At 41.3% G+C, this 20973-nt stretch overlaps 1 protein-coding gene across 6 annotated transcripts in view; it reads left to right on the forward strand.

Moving 5' to 3' along the window:
• LOC125450829 (xanthine dehydrogenase-like) overlaps positions 1-20973 on the forward strand; it is a 217017-nt gene that overhangs the window by 180978 nt on the left and 15066 nt on the right. For all 6 annotated transcript variants that reach the window (XM_048527126.2, XM_048527123.2, XM_048527122.2 and 3 more), the window contains 6 exons: positions 5654-5768; positions 7642-7722; positions 10048-10212; positions 11900-12037; positions 15769-15851; positions 20419-20547. In XM_048527126.2, the coding sequence (XP_048383083.1) occupies positions 5654-5768; positions 7642-7722; positions 10048-10212; positions 11900-12037; positions 15769-15851; positions 20419-20547 (711 nt within the window). The remainder of the gene's footprint in view (positions 1-5653; positions 5769-7641; positions 7723-10047; positions 10213-11899; positions 12038-15768; positions 15852-20418; positions 20548-20973) is intronic.

A 20973-nucleotide genomic window follows, 5' to 3' on the forward strand; every position in this document is an offset into this window, starting at 1 on the left:
TAGATCTGAGAGAAGGAGTCTTTTTTTCCATTCAGAGGATTGTGAACATTAGGGTTGTGGACAGAAGGTTGTGGAAGCTCAGTCTTTGAGTATATTTAAGGTAATTACCTAAGGCATACAAGGTTATGGGGTTAGAGTGGATAGAAGGCATTGAAGTGTTGAATCAGCTAGGATCATATTAAATGGCAAAGCAGGGTTGCTGGGCTGAATAGTTGACTCCAGTTCCTATGTGACATGTAGTTTTAGTGAGGCTGCATTTGGAGGCGTAGATAACTATTGCAAAAAGAAACCTGATAAAAGAAGAATGAGACGGGAATTCAATATTCTTTAATATTATTACCAAGATTGAGATTTTGAACTTCCAAAAGGTAGTCCCATCCTACATACAGAACATAGAACATAGGACAGTACAGCACAGTACAAGCCCGTAAGCCCACGATGTTGTGCTGAACCTTTACCCTAAACCTAAGACATGTTCAATCTTACTTAAAGTACACTTAGGTCACCATGTTATAATGTAAACATAAAGGCACCGGAGTAAATGGACAAGGATAAAAACAGATGCGAAGGTTGTTGGAACTTTGCCAGTCTAACCTTGAAACCCTTTCTCAAGATCCAATTCTTCATGGGCCACCGCAACAACTGTTCCCTTTCAGGCTGATCAAAACCACCACCCACCACCCCCCCCCCCCCCCCCCCCCCACTTCCTGATTAGAGGGATAGACTCCCAAGACTGCCCTCTAGTCTTCATGAAGTTGGAACTGTCTTTTGTTTTCATCCTTAACTCATGCTCAGTTGCATAATTGGCATACGACTTTGTGTCCCACACTTTCCAGGAATCCTGACTCCAGCACTTACAAATTTGAAGTTTTAGGAGTTGGTAGGCATTTACCAGCACAGAGATATCTAACAGTTCTTCACTTCTCATTGAGTCTCATTCATAGTACTCATGTAATTCAATTGCCTTCCCAGTAGCACAAACTAAAAGCAAATCTTTAACGTGGAGTCTGCTTCTCTCTTTCTCTGTCTCTGTTCTTCTCTCTCTCTATCACTCTATCTCTCTCTCTCTCACTCTCTGTCTCTCTCTCTCTCACACACACAACACACAAGCAGCACACACACAACACACACACAAAACCTGCAGAGTTTGCAAGTTGCCTACAATCTTTGAATTCCTCTTTGAACTGTATTGAGGGGCCTATTGAAAGCTTTGCAATTAGCTCCACCCTTATTTCTAGATAGAACTGCATGCGACTAATAGGTTTTCAAACAGCCAAATATAACATCGCATTGGAATGGCGTGTACCCTGAATGTTAGGTTCTTTAAATACCACCTCATAATCTTAACCTTTGAATTGTAAGGGTTAACAGAAAGATTCTTCAGTGTGGAGGAGCAGAGGGACCTTGGGGCTCATGGTCACAGTTCCCTGAAAGCTGCCGCCCAGATAGATAGATTTGTTAAGAAGGCATATGGTCTGTTAGCTTTCATTAATAGAGGGATTGAGTTCAAGAACCGTGAAGTTATGCTCCAGCTATACAAAACCCTGGTTCGACCACATCTGGTGTATTGTTTTCATTTCTGTCCGCCTCACAGGAAAGACGTGGAAGCGTTGGAAAAGTGCAGAGGAGATTTACCAGGATGTTGCCTGGAATGGAGGGAAGGCCTTACATGGAAAGGTTGTGACAGCTAGGGCTTTTCTGTTTAGAACGATGAAGGATGAGAGGTGAGAGAGATAATAGGAACTGCAGATGCTAGAGAATCCAAGGTAACAAAGTGTGAAACTGGATGAACACAGCAGGCCAAGCAGCATCTCAGGAGCACAAAAGCTGACGTTTCGGGCCTAGACCCTCTCTTATGAAGGGTCTAGGCCCAAAACATCAGTTTTGTGCTCCTGAGATGCTGCTTGGCCTGCTGTGTTCATCCAGCTTCACACTTTATTATCTACGAAGGATGAGAGGTGACTTGATAGAGGTGTACAAAATGATCAGAGGTAGAGATAGAGTGGACAGCCAAAGACGTTTTCCTAGGGTGGAGGTAGCTATTAATAGGGGACATAGTTTTAAAGTGAGTAGAGATAGATATAGGGGAGATATCAGAGGTAGGTTCTTTACTCAGAGAGTGGTAGGGGTGTGGAATGCATTGCCGGTGAGGGTAGTGGAGTCGGCCTCATTAGAGCATTTAAACGGCTATTAGATAGGCATATGGATGATAGTATAAGGTAGGGGTGGAGGTTAGATAGACCTTAGGATTATGGTAAAGGTTCGGCAAAACATCGTGGGCCTATGGGCCTGTACTGAGCTGTACTGTTCTATGTTCTATATGCAGGATGGGACTACCTTTTCGGAAATTCAAAATCTCAATCTTGGTAATACTATTAAAGAATATTGAATTCCCGTCTCATTCTTCTTTCATCAGGTTTCTTTTTGCAATAGTTATCTACGCCTCCAAATGCAGCATCACTAAAACTACATGTCACATAGGAACTGGAGTCAACTATTCAGCCCATCAACCCTACTTTGCCATTTAATATGATCCTGGCTGATTCAACACTTCAATGCCTTCTATCCATTCTAACCCCATAACCTTGTATGCCTTTGGTAAATCCCTTAAATATACTCAAAGACTGAGCTTCCACAACCCTAATGTTCACAATCCTCTGAGTGGAAAAAAAGACTCCTTCTCTCAGATCTAAGTGGCATCCTCCTTATTTTTAAATTGTGCTGTTTCGACCAGGGATAACATCTTACATGCATCTACCCTGTCTCTTCTTTTAAACATTTTGTAAGTTTCAATGAGATCACCTCCCATTCTTCAAAATTCTAGGGAATACAGAACCAGTTTGCCCAATGTCTTTTCATAAAAAAGCCCCCCCGAACTGGCAACAATTGTGGTATACCTTTGTTGCACTCCATCTCTGGCAATAATATCTTTCCTGAGGTAAGGAAACAAACCACACACAGTACTCCAGGTCTGATCCTTTCAAGTTTCCATAAAAAAGAAGCAAGTGTTCTCTATTCCTAAACTTAAATCTTGTTGCAATAAAGGCAAACATTTTATTTTACTAAAGAAGAACTGTAGAAATTGGAAATCTGAAATTGCTGAGAAAATTTATGGGGAGACGTTCTGAGGATGGGTCACTAAACCTGAAACGTTCACTCTGCTTTCTGTCCGTAGATGGTGCCAGACATTTTGTGTTTTTCCAGTAATTTCTGTTTTTAATGCCTCATTAGACTTCCTAAAAGCTTGCTGCACCTGCATATTAGCCTTCAGTGACTTATTGATAAGGACTTATTGACCGTGCCCCTTTGCACATCTCAATTTCTAACCTCTTAAAATTTAAGAAATACTCTGCAAATTTGTATCTCTTACCAAAGTGGATAATCTCAGATTGTTTCACATATTCCATTGACCATGTTCTTGAGTATTCATGAAGCCTGTCCAAATCCTTCTGAAGTCATTCTACACAGTCTCACTGTGCCGTGTATCATCTTCAAGTTTGGAAATATTACATTTGATCCTCACCTCTAAATTATTGATATTTATTGTGAGCAGCTGAGACCAACTTTTGATCCTTGTGATACCCCACTCGTCACAGCTTCTATTTGTACTGTCTGTTTTTTGCCTGTTAGCGATTCTTATTCTGTGCCAGTACGTTTACCTCTGATCCCATATGTTTTAATTTTGTCAAACATCCTTCTGTGGGGGACTTTATCAATGGCTTCTGAAAATTGAAATATTCTACATCTATCGGCTTGTCTTTAACAGCTTTGTTAGTCAGATGTTCAAAAAAACTCCAACAAATTTATCAAATATGAGTAAGAGACCAATGCGGGAGTCAGAAATAACACAGTGTGGAGCTGGAGGAACACAGCAAGCCAGGCAGCATTAGAGGAGTGGGAAAATTAACTTTTCGGGTCGGGACCCTTCTTCAGAAATTTCTACTCCTCTGATGCTGCCTGGCCTGCTGTGTTCCTCCTGCTCCACACTGTGTGTTTCCTCATCAAATATGATTTCCCATTTGCAGATCCATGCTCACTGTGCCCAATCAGATTATTATCATCCAATATGTTTTGTCTCATCCTATACTGGTGAAAGACTTACAGGTCTGTCATTCCTTTTTATCTCTCTCACTCTCTTCTTAAAGAGGGGGTGATATTTGCTACCTTCCAATCCACAATAATTGTTCCCAAATATATAGAATTTTGGAAGATAATCACAGATGCATTAACTATCTCTGTAGCCACCTACTTTTACAACTTAGGATGCAAACCATTACGTCCTGAAGATTTATCAACTTTAACTTCTCCAGTTACAATCGATTTTCCTTAAGTTCTTCATTCTTCCAATCCACTTGGATCTCTAGTTCTGGGAGATTTATTTTGTCTTCCCCAGTGCAAGCAGGCGCAGAATAATAATTTAGCTTCTTTGCCATTTCTCTGTTTCCTGTTTTAAATTCTCCTCCCTGTACTTGCAATGGACCTGCACTTGTTTTAGCCAAATGTTTCTTTTTGACATAATTATAAAAGCTTTTGTTTTGCTGCATCCATAGTCTGTTCTCCCTGTCCTTATTAGTTTCTTGGCCCCCTTGCTGTATTCTAAAAACCTCCCAATCCTCAAAAATATTGCTATTTCTGGTAACATTGAAGGCCTTTTTAAAAAATCTTACACAATCCTAAACTTCCTTTGTTAGCTACAGTTGACTGACTTGAGTTTTACACCTTGAATTGAGTTTCTATAAGTCATGTGGTAATTATTTAAAGACTACCCATCACTTGTGTACAGTCATGCCTTTTACTGTGTCTTCCCAGTCTATCTTAGCCTCCCAATTTATACTCAATGCCTTCATAATTTCCCTTATTCACATTTAACATCTTGCTTCATAATGAACTGTCTCACATTCAAATATTCTTTGAAGTTTTGTCAAATTGTGGTCACTTGTCCTTAAATGTCCTTAAATGTTCTTTTGCAACAAAATTGTTGACTAGCCTTTTTTCATTGCGTAGTACTGGATCTAAAATTTCATAGAATCGTTACAATGTGATGGAGGTCATGCAGCCCATTGAGTCTACACCAACACTCCAAACAGCATCCCAGCTAAACTCCTGTAACCCTACGTTTCCCGTGGCTAACCCACGTTGCCTGCACATCCCTGGACACTACGTGGCAATTTATCCTGGCCAGCCCACCGTACCTGCACATCTTTGGACTGAGAGAGGAAACCAGAGCACCTGATAGAAGCCCATGCAGACACTGGGAGAACATGCAAACTCTGCAGAGGCAGTCACCTAAGGCACTGTGAGGCAACACCATGTTGCCCTTGTATACATGTCTTCACGTTGGGTCCTCAAGTTCAAAGTAATTTCTTTCTACTATTAGTCATATCTTCAGCTATATATGCCAATGTTTTGTTCATTTTCTCCATTGCTTGTAAACACTGTGGTTTTGTGGCCCATTTAACAAAATTCTTATATTTTTTCCAGATCTGTTTGTACAATGATCTAAAAAATGTACATTAATTAGCTGATGCACAGTTGAGGTCCATAACTGGGCACGTCTTGCTAAGTAGCCGTGTAATCCATTCAGGCAGCTGTGAATCTGTCATGACAAATGATGCTTTCAACAAAGGAGAATATTTCCATTGTTTTGTTTCAGGTGGGATTTAATGAAGATGGTAAACTGAATGGTATTATCATTACTTACTACTCTGACAACGGATGTAGCCCGAATGACAATGAGGTTGGAGAATCCCTTGTATTTTCTGATAATGGTAAAGTATCTCATCTCGGAATGCAATATCATCACATGATCAACTTTTCAGGCTTGAACTGCAGCTGTTGACTTCTTGAATATCTTAATCTGCAAGTAAAAGCTCAGTTTTTTAAGCAGCTAAACATGCCGTCTAGTTCATCTGCAAGATGAATAATTAGAGTACAATAATAAAGCTAATTACAAATGTCAAAACAGATAGAATTTGTCTTAAGAATATAAATAGTATTTAAATATAATGAATATAATTAAAAACTTTCTAAAGTGTTAAAATTGTAAGGTTGTGGGCCTGTAGAAAATGAGTTTGGAATATTAATAATGGAAAATAAACAGATATTAGTCGTATTAACCAAGTCCTTTACAAAGGTCTTCGCTGTAGATGATACCAGTAAGATTCCATAAGAGTGATACATCAGGAATGGAGTAACTCAGGAAAATTATCAGAGAGCCACAGAATAAATTATTGGAGTTTTAGGCTGATAAGTGCTTCGACCGAATGGAGTTTACCCTAGGGCCACAAAAGAATTAGCTAGTGAGATAGTTGATGCATTAATTTTTAGTTTTGAAAACCCCCTTGGTTCAGGGAGGATTCCATTACATTGGAAGATAGCAAATTGAACTATTTTATTCAAAAATAAGGGAGACAGAAAACACCATACTATAGGCCAGTTAGCTTAACATCTGTCATAGGCCCAAAGGCATGTGTTCTAGATCCAACCATCTTCAGCTTCCTTGACATTCAATGACGTTACCATCACACTGTCCTCCACTATCAATATCTTGAGGGTTACCATTAACCAGAAACTTAACAGAATGGCCATATGAATATTGCAGCTACAAGAACAGGTCGGAGGCTAGGAATCTTATAGTAAGCATTTCACCTCCTGACTCCACAAAGCTTCAGGACTGTGATAGATTCTCTACCCTTGTCTGGATGAACACAGTTCCAACAACATTCAAGCTTGACGCCATCCCGGACAAATCAACCCACTGGATTGGCAATCAGGGCTTGCCATTTAAAACAGATGGGCTGCCCCCATTTTTATTTTCTCTCAGAGAGGGTTGTGAAGCTTTGGAACTCCCATCTCGAAAAGGTGGCGGAGGCAGTGTCCTTAACTATTTTTAAGGTAGCGCATATTATGGCCTTGTTAAAAACTGGGGTAAATAGGTATCAAGGGAGGCTTGGGATGCTGATTTGAGGTTACAGTTAGATCTTATTGAATGATGGATCAGGTCTGATGGGCTGAATAGCCTACTTCTGCTCTTCCTTTGTACGTTCACATAATGATGAATAGACTAAGGTTGGATAGAATCAATGATAAATAACATTCCATTGATAAAAATGGATCTTTATTGATAAAGAACTAGAAATGATTAACAAGTCCTCCAAACAGAAATCCATTTCCACTCACTGTTTAGTTCTGGCATTGAAGTGGTATTCGACAGTGCGGACATTGTACGTGGTGACACATTTAAATGAGCTTCTCTACGTGTAGAATTAAGCAGTCTACAAAAATTCCCCATTGATTCAGTCATTTCAAGCTTTGCTATGTCCATAATTAGAAACAAAATAAGCCTGCTATTAGCACTTAAATTATCAAAAACAACAAAGAAGTTACTGTTAAGAGATAGTAAGAACTGCTGATGCTGGAGTCAGAGATAACACGGTGTGAAGCTGGATGAACACAGCAGGCCAGGCAGCATCAGAGGAGCAGGAAAGCTGATGTTTAGGGTTGGGACCCTTGGTCTGCTGTGCTCTTGCAGCTCCACGCGATGTTATCTAAGAAGTTATTGTTGTCAGGATTCTATGTGGCTATTACTCTATTTTGCCTCCTTTCAGATCCACGGCCTGACTCCTTGTTTTTGTTTTGCAGTTTACAAGTGTAAGAACTGGCACCTGATCCCTATTGCACTTAAGACAAACCGTGCAGCTCACACATGGTGCAGATCTCCAGGTAATCTCCAGAAAACTGTTTTATTTCTGTTTATGTTACTGAATGGGATTGGTTAGCTGAGTCAACTGGATGGCTGGTGTGTGATGCAGAGTCACGCCCAAAGCACGGCCTCAATTCCTACACTGGCTGATGTTCCCGTGAAAGTCCTTCCTCCTCAGCCTCTCGCCTCGCCTGATGTGTGGTGACTCTCAAAGTAAACCAGACTGTCTCTCCCTCTCCCTGTATAATGAAGGCAGCAGCCCTATGGTGTGGTAAGACTATAGGGACCTTCCCTTTACTGAATGGGGTAACGACCCACAAACTATGTGTTAAAGAAAGCAGCTCACTGGGGTCACGGTATCAGTTACGCCGTGGCCCAGACATTCTGAAGTGTGGGAATCGAAGTCAGATTGCCTGTTTGTTCTTACTTCTTTCCCTTCAAGGACTAAGCTCCAGATTTCTGACCAGCATGTCTAATCCTAGCTTTCTCAGAAGCATACCTGGAATCAAACTCTTGACTTTTAGTGTGCGATGCTCTGGAGGAGTTTGGGGGCGAATTGTTAAAACGTGCCCCCTTTCTCACAGCAACACATGCAATATTCTGTGCCTTAAATCCCAGCTGCACAGTCAGCCTCATATATTTGTAAGTGTGGGGTTGGGGGTGCATTTGAACATGAAAACATAAGAAATAGGAGCATGAGTAGCCCATCTGGCCCCTCGAGCCTGCTCCGCCATTCAGTAAGATCATGGCTGATCTTTTTCGTGGACTCACCTCCACTTGCACGTTCGCTCACTGTAACCCTTAAGGGGCTGAGTAAGGAGTTAGAGTGCCTGGTAAGTAATGTCATGCTTAGTGTAAACTAGGAGCCACCACATCAATTAACCTGAAGGGAGGATATCAGGTCCTGGCTGGGGAAAGTTGCAGGTGTGGAACTGGGTTGGAGGGGGCAGTTAAATGGAGAGGATTTGGGTGCTGCAAGGATTGGAATTGGAATCTTCTTGCTTTGGGCGTGTCTGGTTAGGGGAAATGGTTGTTGTCTATCAGGTGGGGAATGTGTAAAGGGGTGCGGTAGATGTAGTTCGGTGATTGTCAGTACGTAGGGGGATGAGGCTGTTCAGCTTAACAGCTACCCAGGAGTTACAGTAGGTTTTTGAGCCTGTAACATTTTCTGAGTAACTATTAGCTCAACTAAAATGGAACCTTCCAAGTTCTCCAACCTAAATGGATGCTTGCAGGGGGTTCCGGGCACAGAGAAATCATGAAATGATATCCTCAATTTCCCAGGAAGTTCCCACAGCTACATCTAGGATTCCATATGGTACCAACGTGTAAATCGATTTGCGTTGCTCCAATGACAATCTAGTGCTCAGAATATCTAAGCAATAAGTGGAAGTCTGAATGATAATCACCTTGTCACTGAGAGAATTGGAAAGTCAAGATCCAGAGCAAATACACATTTGTGGTCCTTTTCAGATTGCCCCATTGTGGGCAGTAAGTGATGTAACAAAGGGCTACTTGAGTAGGGGAGAACAAAAACAAATTGTAAGAAATGATGTAAACTGACCTGTAATTTCTGACTAATGCAACCAGCAAAATCTTTGGGAAGAATTTCTGCTCGATGTTGTCCCGCATCACCCAAGGTGAAGCATATTCCCAACTGCCGTTAATGGATGTGGGACAAGGTTCTGCTGAAGGCAACGTTGATTTCAATGGTATTAATCAAGCAGGTTCTTTTGCTTCTGTTGTGGCATGAACAATCTGGAAGCTGGAAGATGCTGCTCCAAAGGCCATTGTATTAGTTCCCTGATCTATCACTGAATGACTACCCAAGCTAATTTTGATGTTCAGCACTTTGCATAATATTAATGTTGACCATGTTATTACTATCAAGCTTAAGATGAACAGCCAACAACAAGTTGGGTTTCAGCAGTACCCTCTGATATCTAGTGTTGTTTTAGGTAAATGCAAAAGCAGTAGTTATTTATATTTGAGTCAGTTTGGTCGAAATTGGAAATCAGAATTGAACTTCTCATTAAAGCTGAAAATGGAATTCAAGATAGAGATGAGAACTAAACTGGTGCTCATAATGTAGTTGAGGGGAGGTCACTGAGGGAACTTGTTGCTTAAACACTACCTAAACAGGACGTTACATCTCAGAGATTCCACCTATGATTGTGCAGCACTGAGGCAGTGTATATGTACGGTAATACTGAATCAGCCAAATCGTTGAATCAGCCCAGATTACAAACTCAGTTCAAAAAGTGACGTGACCACAATATATCAGCGGCTCAAGTTCCAACACGAAGCCAAATTGACATACAAATATAAACTTTCTGCTCTTACAGGTTCAAAACCCAACATATTTGTCATTGAGACAATACTTGAACATGTGGCCAAATTTCTGTCATTGGATCCAATCATTGTAAAGCAGAAGAACTTGTATGCTCAAGGGGACATCACACCACTGGGCTTTGACCTGCCCTACTGCAGTATCCAGGATCTCTACTCAAGTGAGTCCGATGCTATATTGGACAGATTCTGCTTCTGTGATAAAATATTATTATCTTTGGTAACTACAGCAGTGGATGTGAAATCCTATATAGCTTTGCACCTATTTTTCTGACTTCTCTAGAATGCTGATGAAGTAATTGAGCTGTCTAAATATCGTTGATAAGTGTTATGAATACCCAAAGACCCCTTTAACAAATATTACCTCTGATTTGGTAGTCACATTCAAAGATAATATACGCATCTCTCTTTTTGTTTCATGCACACCAGATGTTAACACAAGGTGGTTTAAATGTTTTAATTTTCATTGTTCTTCAATTGCCCCAATTGGGTCTACAGATAGTTATAATCACAACCCACAGGAAGAAATGCTTGTCTAATGTAGGTTCAGGCTGTCTGCTGGTATATGTTCATACATTGACCATACTTATTCTGGAACCAAATACATTTTTAGGTGTTTGAATGTTACAATTTGAAACTGTGTGCTCTGACAGTTACACTTCTTGTGATGATAGACAAAGATCTGTACAGATCAGTGAGGAAGAACACTAATCTGTGGTCTTAATAAGCCAGCTGAGCTGTTCAACACATCAGTGGCTAGAATTGACATCATCGCATACCCTTTGAGGTGCCAATTGTAGAATCAGAAACCCTGGTTGAAAATGTCTCCCAAAACAAAAACAGAAATTGCTGGAGAAACTCAGCATGTCTGCCAGGCATCTGTGGAGAGAAAGCAGAGTTAACATTTCGGGTCCAGTGACTCTTCTTCAGAACAGAACAGAAGAAGGGTCACTGGACCTGAAACATTAATACTCCTTTCTTGCTACAGATGCTGCCAGACCTGCTGAGTTTCTCCAGCAATTTCTGTTTTTGTTTCAGATTCCTAGAATCTGCATTTCTTTGTTTTATTTTGGCATAAAACTGCCACCTACCCTTCACAGACCCTGGAGAAAATAGTACCACCCTCATTCATTCACAATCTGCTAAGGAAATCAGGCTTGCATGCTGTAACATTTTCAAATATAACATAACCAAACCTGGTTATCTGCTCAATTTCTCAGCTGAAGAGTTGCAGAATTAAACCAAACCAGTTGTTGAGTTGAAGAGTTAAAAGTAGAAATAGTGGAAAATTAGGGCTGACCTGAGATACGATTATAGCCATGAGCCCTGTCTGTGTATTACAAACATTGTCCTGCCCTCTATGATCCTTTGCAGAAGGAATTCCATTTGGCATCTTCTGAGGCTGTTGAATGGATAGTCAAACGAGACATTCCATTATAAGCGCTTCCTGTACAAAAGCAACCGTAGCAGTAGAATTAGTGCAAGTCAAGCTGTCAAGTTAATGACTGCAGCAAAAGGAAATATATTATAAACAGGGCAAATTGGTTTGTGTGAAGTTGATTTTACAAATTCATGCACTCAACATGGGGCTTGTATGCTCAGGATACTAATCACAATGCAGACATAAGTTCACATACATCATGGTTCATCTGATTTTTATTTGTTTTCAGTTGTACTTATTAATAAATACACAAAGTAAATGAAGTGTAGACGATTCTGCTGTGATTGACTGTTGTACATTCATGTCTATGTTGTACAAAAACACTTGGACAACATCATTGTATTTTTCCTGCTGCACCCTTTTAATAAATTCGACCATTTAACTGTTTTTATTGTCGTTCTGAGCAGGTCAGATAGAAAAAGTGGATGTGGCTGGGCGACTGCAAGCCATTAAGAAATTCAATGCAGAACACAGGTGGAAGAAGAAAGGACTGGCAGTGGTTCCCCTCAAATACGGCCTGTATTGGACTCAAAGCTATTATTTGTGTGAGTGTGGTTTGAAACACTGTGGTCCTATAGCTGGTTTAGATTGCATAATTGAAATCATCAGGCAATTGCATACACATCGTGGAGGAAGAAAATCTCTATTGTTCTTTGAAAATATTTTAACATCTGTGAAATGTAACTATCTCAAATGCTTTTTTTAACTTACTCTATAAGGCAGTGTATTTAGTAAGAATGGTGCAATGGTTGCACAATCAAGCCTTGTGTGACGCGAAAGAAACATTTGCTTCTATTTGATTTGACTTTGAAAGGCATTGAAATCACTAATTGAGTCAATCCAAACTACGGGCTGAAAAAGACTCTCTTCATCTGCTACCCTCTCTTCCTTCCACCAACCCCAGTGGGACTGTCTTGGTCTTTCCAGTCTGGCAGTTAGACACGTCATGTTGTGCCATTCTCAAATTTCAATCACTATCAAAACCATTTCTCCCCCAGCACTCCAAACCACTCCCCAACCTATTGCATAAATGCAGACACCTCCACACTTCACTTCAGCTCTGAAGCAGAGCCATCCAGACTTGAAACATTAGCTTGATCTCTCTCCTTGGATGCTGCCTGACCGCTGTGATCTCCGGCATTTTTTGTTTTCAGTTCAGATTCTAGCATCTGCGGTAATTTGCTCCCTTCAACTCGACCCTAAAAGCAAGTTTACTCAGTTTTATACATTATCGTACTATGAATTATCATCGTTCAGTGTAAATAAGCATTCAGTTGATAACCTGACAATACTCATAAAGTCTGGAGTGCAATGTAACGGGTTTGCTCCAGCTCTATTAGACTCAGTGCCTTGGCATTTAGCAGAATTATTGCAATTAGGTGTATTTTACTTTGGCTCAGAAGCTCCACCTACTGTAGGTATCAACACGATACTACCACAGTTTGGAATAACCCAAAAAACAAGCACAAGCCTTCAGAGCATTGGAATCTTGGTGAACCATTTTTAAAAAATATTTATTTCTTTAGTATTTAATTAAACGTTTACCCTTTTGACACTCAATTCCATTGTTATTTTGTGGTGTTTTTTTTAAACTAAAGGTAATGTTTTGAGTTACTTCTCTATTTTTGCAACTTGTGTTAATTCTAGTACACACATAAGCTGAAAGAAAAGAGCACCAAGATACAAAAGGCTCTCCCTTAGGCTAGTCCTGCAATCAGAATTGCTGCCTGTTTTAGGTTTTGGTGAAGTTAAGATATTGGCTTCACCCAGTTGGCACAGTGGCTAGTACTGCTGCTTCACAGCACCAAAGACCACATTCACTTCCAGCCTAACTTTGATAGGGTGGGATGCTCTTTAGAAATTTGGTTCAGACTGAATGTCCTGCAGGGTTTCTCTGATTCAAATTTAAAATTACATACTCATTTGTTCAACAGTCTCAACTGAAGTTTTTCTATTTCATTGTGAATAAAGAAAAGGCCTTTGGACTTCTGCTTCCTTAGTGCACTGGGATTCAGTAACCCATTTGAACTGACTTTGAACAGGCTGTGGTATTAAGTGCAACAAACTGGTCTAGGCTTAGTAGCAGAAGAGTTCACCTCCTGCTAACTTCAGAATGGGAGTATTTATGTGAAGTATCATGCTAGATCTTTCATTGTAAGGTGTGATAATGTTCTGAATTTGGGCTGCTGTAGCTATTGGGACTCTTCACTGGAAGTCTTTGCACGCGCAAAGACACTGCAATTGCTCAAAAAGTTTAAATTACAATGGCATGATATGCTGCCTGGGACACTGTGTGTGTCTCTTTCAGCAATCCTAGTATCACAAAATGTGGCTGGAAATATGCTACTTTACCAGGTACTTCAAAATTGTTAGATAATAAAATGTGAGGCTGGATGAACACAGCAGGCCAAGCAGCATCTCAGGAGCACAAAAGCTGACGTTTCGGGCCTGGACCCTTCATCAGAGAGGGGGATGGGGAGAGGGAACTGGAATAAATAGGGAGAGAGGGGGAGGCGGACCGAAGATGGAGAGTAAAGAAGATAGGTGGAGAGAGTATAGGTGGGGAGGTAGGGAGGGGATAGGTCAGTCCAGGGAAGACGGACAGGTCAAGGAGGTGGGATGAGTTTAGTAGGTAGATGGGGGTGCGGCTTGGGGTGGGAGGAAGGGATGGGTGAGAGGAAGAACCGGTTAGGGAGGCAGAGACAGGTTGGACTGGTATTGGGATGCAGTGGGTGGGGGGGGGAAGAGCTGGGCTGGTTGTGTGGTGCAGTGGGGGGAGGGGATGAACTGGGCTGGTTTAGGGATGCAGTAGGGGAAGGGGAGATTTTGAAACTGGTGAAGTCCACATTGATACCATATGGCTGCAGGGTTCCCAGGCGGAATATGAGTTGCTGTTCCTGCAACCTTCGGGTGGCATCATTGTGGCAGTGCAGGAGGCCCATGATGGACCTCATCCCACCTCCTTGACCTGTCCGTCTTCCCTGGACTGACCTATCCCCTCCCTACCTCCCCACCTATACTCTCTCCACCTATCTTCTTTACTCTCCATCTTCGGTCCGCCTCCCCCTCTCTCCCTATTTATTCCAGAACCCTCACCCCATCCCCCTCTCTGATGAAGGGTCCAGGCCCGAAACGTCAGCTTTTGTGCTCCTGAGATGCTGCTTGGCCTGTTGTGTTCATCCAGCCTCACATTTTATTATCTTGGAATTCTCCAGCATCTGCAGTTCCCATTATCTCTGATACTACTTCAAAATTGTTACATACTTTAGTTTTTATTGCAAACCAATGATTAACAGCATAACACAAGGGCAACCAAACACCCCGTACACAATCTCAATTACAGGTCCCTCTTATCTGACCTGACTACATCCAGTGAGACAATTATAAATTCACTAACAACTGATGCCATCCAATTCAACTCAAATACCCACCCTTCAATCTAACTAACCTCCCCAACCTGACGACTTCTCTTTGGCTTTGGAGTAGATTTGTAGCTCAGATTGTGGATGTTGAGGTTGTTTGGCTCACTGAGCTGGTTTGTTGTTCCGCAGATGTTTCATTATCCTGCTGGGTAACATTATCAGTGCAGCCTCCGATGAAGCGCCGTTGTGTTTTCCCGCCTGGTATTTAAACTCTGGTGTCCATTGGGCTGGATTACCTCACTTCCGGTTTTCCTTCGCAGTGGAGTGTATAGGGGGCCTGCTGTTTTGCTAGCCCACTCTAAGTCGTTGAAACTGTTAAGAACTTACCTGAATACAGTAACCAATGTCATAAAAACAGAACCCGTCCTCTGCTCTGCCCCTCCTCTCCTATGCTGCTGCTTTTTACCGGTGTTCCCATTGGGTCACTGTACTGTAAGTATCGTGGCTTCAGCTGGACTGGAAATTCAGACAGTAAGTGCCCAAAAAGGCAACTGTGCAGAGATCTTCACAGGCAATGGCAATCCTCCAAACATTGCCACTGACCCATTGTCTCATGTGCTGTTATTTCTTTCCTCAGAATATGTCAGTAACAGAATCACATGGGATAAAATTGTCCTGTGCATATTTTGGAAAATTTCAACAAACATTTGGCTCACATATGACTACACCCAGCAATACTTTGAATGCTTGTTTCGAGTAAATATGTGTTTTTGTTAACACCAGGAACATTCCAGTCACCACATGGTTCTTTCTGCCTGCACTTGTAGTAGCCAGGTAACATTGTACTTTGATGAGAGGTTTATTTATCAGTGCCACAAATTGTGATTTCTAACAGTAATTTCCTGTAATTTCAGGCACTGTTTCAATATTTGCCAGTGATGGTTCAGTTATGGTTTCACAAGGTGGCATTGAATCTGGCCAGGGCCTTGATACTAAGGTAGGCTTCAAAATTTATGGAGTGACTTCTCATTACACAGAGTTTAGTTTTGCTTCCTACATTTTAGTATCTTAATCCTCTTACATTCCCACTGTTCCCTTCTTTTATTCTGTTCCCAGTGAAATCTTAATTACTTGACATTTTACATCCTGTAGGTACATTACAGGGGCTATCAAAACCTGTTCAGTAACACTTTGGGGACTGTTTTGGATTCAACATTTGAAAGGAGTGAGGAACATCAGAAGTGTTCAGGATGCAGAAATCCTGTGGAAGGATTCTTTTTTCAACTGCTTTCACTGTGGTGATAGTTACACGTCAGTTATGCGTGAAATCTCAGTACAGGGTGTAAGGCTTAGGATAAGAAAATGTTTGATTTATGGGATTAACATTTCCGGAGCTAAGTCAAGAATGAAAGAGATCGAAACTTTATCCAGACAGCTTCTGCAAATGGATGCTAGAATATGGTCTACATGCTGGGTTCCAATTTAGTGGCAGCTCACCTTAGGACAGAATGATCTGTGGCTCATTGCTAATATTTCTACTCAGGTGTGTGTGTGTGAGGGAGAGGCACTATCACCCACCCTGGGTTTGCTTCTTAGGGATTACTGTGAGCACCTCTCCTACCCATCGCGGGCTCAATACCAGAAATGCTCAGGTCAGGACTTTTACTGTGTAATTATTACCTACTTGAGGGACTCAGTTAGCATCTAGGTGGGAAAAGTATTCACAAACCATCCCCAGATTTACTTCATTGGGTCAAGACAGGAAGTGGTCAGGTCCACATTCTCCTCTCACCTGATTAAAAGACCCCTATTACAGCAGGTAGGGGTGGGAGATATTTAGCAGGGGATTAGAATTTACCCTTAGTACGGATAAAGGCATCAACAGTAGAATTTTGCATGTTGCAACTCTTGAAAGAAATGTTTTCATGATTTTCAGAAGTTAAACTGTTCAAAGGGAACATGAGGTTGAAGCTTTTTGTCTTGCACTCATTCAGACCATGACACAAGAAACCTGACTGATGGAAGGAACAGCAATTTAGATTGCATGAGAAGACGGTGCTGATTGGCTGGGCTATCACTGACATGATATAGCAGGAAGAGTTAACTGTCAATCTCTCTCTCTCTCACTCACACACACACACAAACACACTGTGTCCCTCCCATCACCCCCCACCCCGCCAACATACACACACACACGGGCAGACACGTAAATCTATGGGGTGAATTTGTATTTGCAGATTTATTCTATTTTATTCAAAAAACACACAGTTTATAGACAGTCCGTCAATGTGGCATTTTATGAATTCCTACTTTACAAGTAAAACCAATCTGACCAAAACGCGCACAAATTCTAAACAAGGCCTCACACCTAACATGTATTCTCTGACCCAAAATGTCGCCTCTTCCTTGCACTGATAAAACCTTCAGTTCTCTCAGGACAGTGCCTTGAAAGGAATTTGGGATTTACACATACATATTAATCCATTAAAACCTTCTAACTGATTAAAAATTTAATAACATCTTTTAGGGCTGCGTAATACATCCTGATCAGCGATGTGACCCTTTGATCTTTTACTAATAAATTCTGTGTCTGGTACCTCTCTCACTAACACCTAAGGTGGGAGTGAGGCTCTGAAAGGTGGTGTTTTCAAATAAACCTGTTGGACTATAACCTGGTGTTGTGTGATTTCTGACCTTGTCCACCCCAGTCCAACACCACCACATCATGTCAATCTTTATTTTCAGATCAGGCCCTGATTGAATGGAGAATAACTGTTGCAGTTTAGAAGACAGCAGAGATTGGCAACCTGTATGATCCCTTTCCCAATGGATTAGATACTATATATATTGGCTACATTAAACAGAGTCTTGTGTGTGGGCAGTTATTTACCACTAAGGGCATCATCTCACTGCCACTGGTATCCATCCAGCAGCTGGCAGAGGGAGTTACCACCTGTGAAACCTGAAAAGCAAACCTTGTAATGGCTGCCTGTGGCCCTCCATGGGTATCCCTTGATAAAAACCCTTACTGGGCATCAAAAAGGAGGCACTGAGAGCCAGTCCTCTTCCCTAGCTGCTGATGGTAAACTGTACACACAGGTGCAGAAACACACACACAACACTCACTTATGTGGGCACGCGCGTATGCGCGCACACACACACACACACACACACACACACACACACACACACACAGTGACCTAGAGACTTTATCCTGCCCTCATTCACCCTTGACCTGGAGTCCATTAGCAATCCTGGGTCTCTGGTGGGTACATTGCTATCAGATTCCACCTCTTTCCCCCCCCACCACCACCCCCACCTCCCACTCCAACTAGCACAACTGCCAGCCTCTTTTGAGCAGGATTTCCTCCCCAGGGGAGGGTTTATCACTGTGTACCAAAACGCCTGATGGGCACTCAGTTTGGTTGGCTTCCCCAAAGGAGCCAACATGACTCCTGCCTGACTCTTACTGACTTCTGAGCCAATGATGAAACCCTCTGCCCCACCTACATCTTTGGTAAATGGCTCTAAAGCTTTCGAATGGTTTGGTTGAGCTTGAGATGTTGATGAGGGTCTGGGGTTTGTTGCAGTGATTTTAGATGATGTTTTTGATCTTGCAAGTATTAAATCAGAGAAAGTGATAGTAGAAACAGGTTTGAAACAGGAAATACTGGAGCAACTCAGCAAGCCTATCAGTATCTGAAGAAAGAGAAACAAAATTAATGTTTTGTGTCCAATATGATATGTCTGTTCAGAATTGATAGAGGCTGGAAAATGATGGCATTTGACAGATTGGATAAATAGCGTGCAGAACCGATGGTGAGGGTGCCCAGAACAGAAGACAAAGGAAATGCCTATCGTGATAAAGGAGAGATAAAAGGTTATAAAATAAGTGCAAATGCTAGGTGTGAGAGGGAGAAAAAAGCTTCACCTACTGATAGCAAATGCATCAAACCTCACAGGTTTCCAACGTTGATGGTATTTTGCTAAAATTAAATAGGATTGAATGTTAGATGAGTAATTTCATAACATAGCATCAGTCGGAATGTCAAAATACATGGAGAGGTGGAGCTAACCGTCGTTAGCCTACACGTGAGGCTGATGATGTTGCTGGAAATCCAGTACAACTGACGGAGAGGGACATGGTCAGATTCCGGGGATCTTGAGATATAATGCTACCGGGATGAGAGGAAGTGTTCCTGCTTTAGTGCTGTGAAAATGATTTGATAAATAAGAATGGAAATAGGAGCAGTCCCACTTGGCTGAGGAGGATACTCTGTGTAGTTCTAGGCAGGGAATACTAGAGGCCAAGCACGAATGATATTAATGGGGACGATCATGATTGGAGCGATTCATTCACCAAGTTGCAGGTGGGTACAAATTTGTAAAGCAGTTGTATGTTCAACAAAGTTTCAGAGAATAGTGGAGCTGGAGGTGGTAGAAGGCAAAAATACAGGGTCAGTGATAGGTTTTTTTTGAGGACAGAGATGTTGGCAATGGTTTTGAAGGGGAGGAGGTGACAATTTAAAGAGAGTGAAACATTTTCGTTGCCGACCAGGAAGGGAAGTTGAGTGGTCAGGAACTTGGTATTGACTTCATACTTTGGCAGTTCACACTGTGTGAATTTGAAAGAACTAACTGTTAAAAACAAGCACAAAGCAAAATAATGCAAGCAAAGTAAAATAATGTCTTACTTTCATATGGTGGCTTTTAAGATCACGGAATGCCCTCAAGTGCATTTCCAACAATAATGTACTTCTGAAGTGCATTCATTGTTATACTGTAGGAAACATGGGAACCGAATTGCACAAAAACCTCTTCAAATAACAATGTAATAATGTCTAAATGATCTGATTTTGGGATATAATAGAGGAATAAATTTGGGTGCATTGAAACTGATAGCACCTTAGCACTCCGCAGATTTTAGCAAGATTGGTTTCTTTAAAACAAAATCACCTAAGAAAGGTATCAATTACCTTCTAAAATTTTGGTCTTAGTGCCATTAGTCATCGTCTGGCTGTACTACACCTAAACTTGTGGATGGAAATCTAAACCAATACATGACTTAATGCAGGAAATTTACTTGTACTAAGTTTTAGTATGAGGGATGGGACCATGCAAATAAATGGCAGAAGCCTTTGGTAGACCTATGTCAGAAGCAATGCATGTATTAAGAAAATTCATGCTTACCAATGTTTTAATGTAAAATGAGCATAGCTCAGTTACAAGTGAATTTATCTCAAAAGAAAAAGGCACAATACTGTCTTTGCACTGCAATCATACCAAAAGCTTCCAAGAAATTTCAGCTCACATTGCTATCTTGCTTTAAGTTAAATTCTCTTCATCCAAGTTCAAGATAGACTCCCAAATAAACATTAATTATTAGTACAGAATACACTACTTTCGGCTTGTGTCAAGTTCAGTGAATGCAACATGAACATTGTCCAATTTCCTCTGGGACAGGAGGGAGGAAAAAATATCTGATATTTTCACCATTGTCTAAAGTGCTTTATTATTTGGATGTTGAAATAACTGTCTGATTTGTACCTCCTTCTGGAAAACAGGTAGCTCAAGTGTGTGCCTATGCGTTAGGAATTCCGGTTAATAACGTCTCCATAAAACCAACAACAACAATTAGCAGTCCGAACTCCGGTCCAACTGGTGGCAGCATGACCAGTGAACTTAACTGTCTGGTGAGACTTTATATTTTTCAAAACAGACATTCTCAACCATCAATGTGATAGTAATGATTATATTTAAGTTGTTATATCAAATTTTTACCAGTTCCTGCCAGGAGTGATGAGAAGTGTTCCTACGGTAAGTATGGTATAGCATCATTAAGTGGAATTACAAGAACTGGGATCCTGCCAAGATTTGGCTTCACTCCAGGAGCACCCACTTTCAAGGGGTCATTCTCCACATTGGCCACCTACAACATAATACCACTACCAAGCACATTAATCATTCCCAGTCCCTTCCAGCGTCCTGAAGGAAATATTCCTACTGCAGCACCCTGTTCCACTTCTGGAACAGATTGGCACTCTTGTGAGGTAGGAAACATAGCAACTAATTTGCATGCAGCAGACTCCCACAAGCAGCAATGCAGTGATTACCACAAA

The sequence above is a fragment of the Stegostoma tigrinum genome, chromosome 3 (genome assembly GCF_030684315.1).
Source record: "Stegostoma tigrinum isolate sSteTig4 chromosome 3, sSteTig4.hap1, whole genome shotgun sequence".
Lineage (NCBI taxonomy): Eukaryota > Metazoa > Chordata > Chondrichthyes > Orectolobiformes > Stegostomatidae > Stegostoma > Stegostoma tigrinum.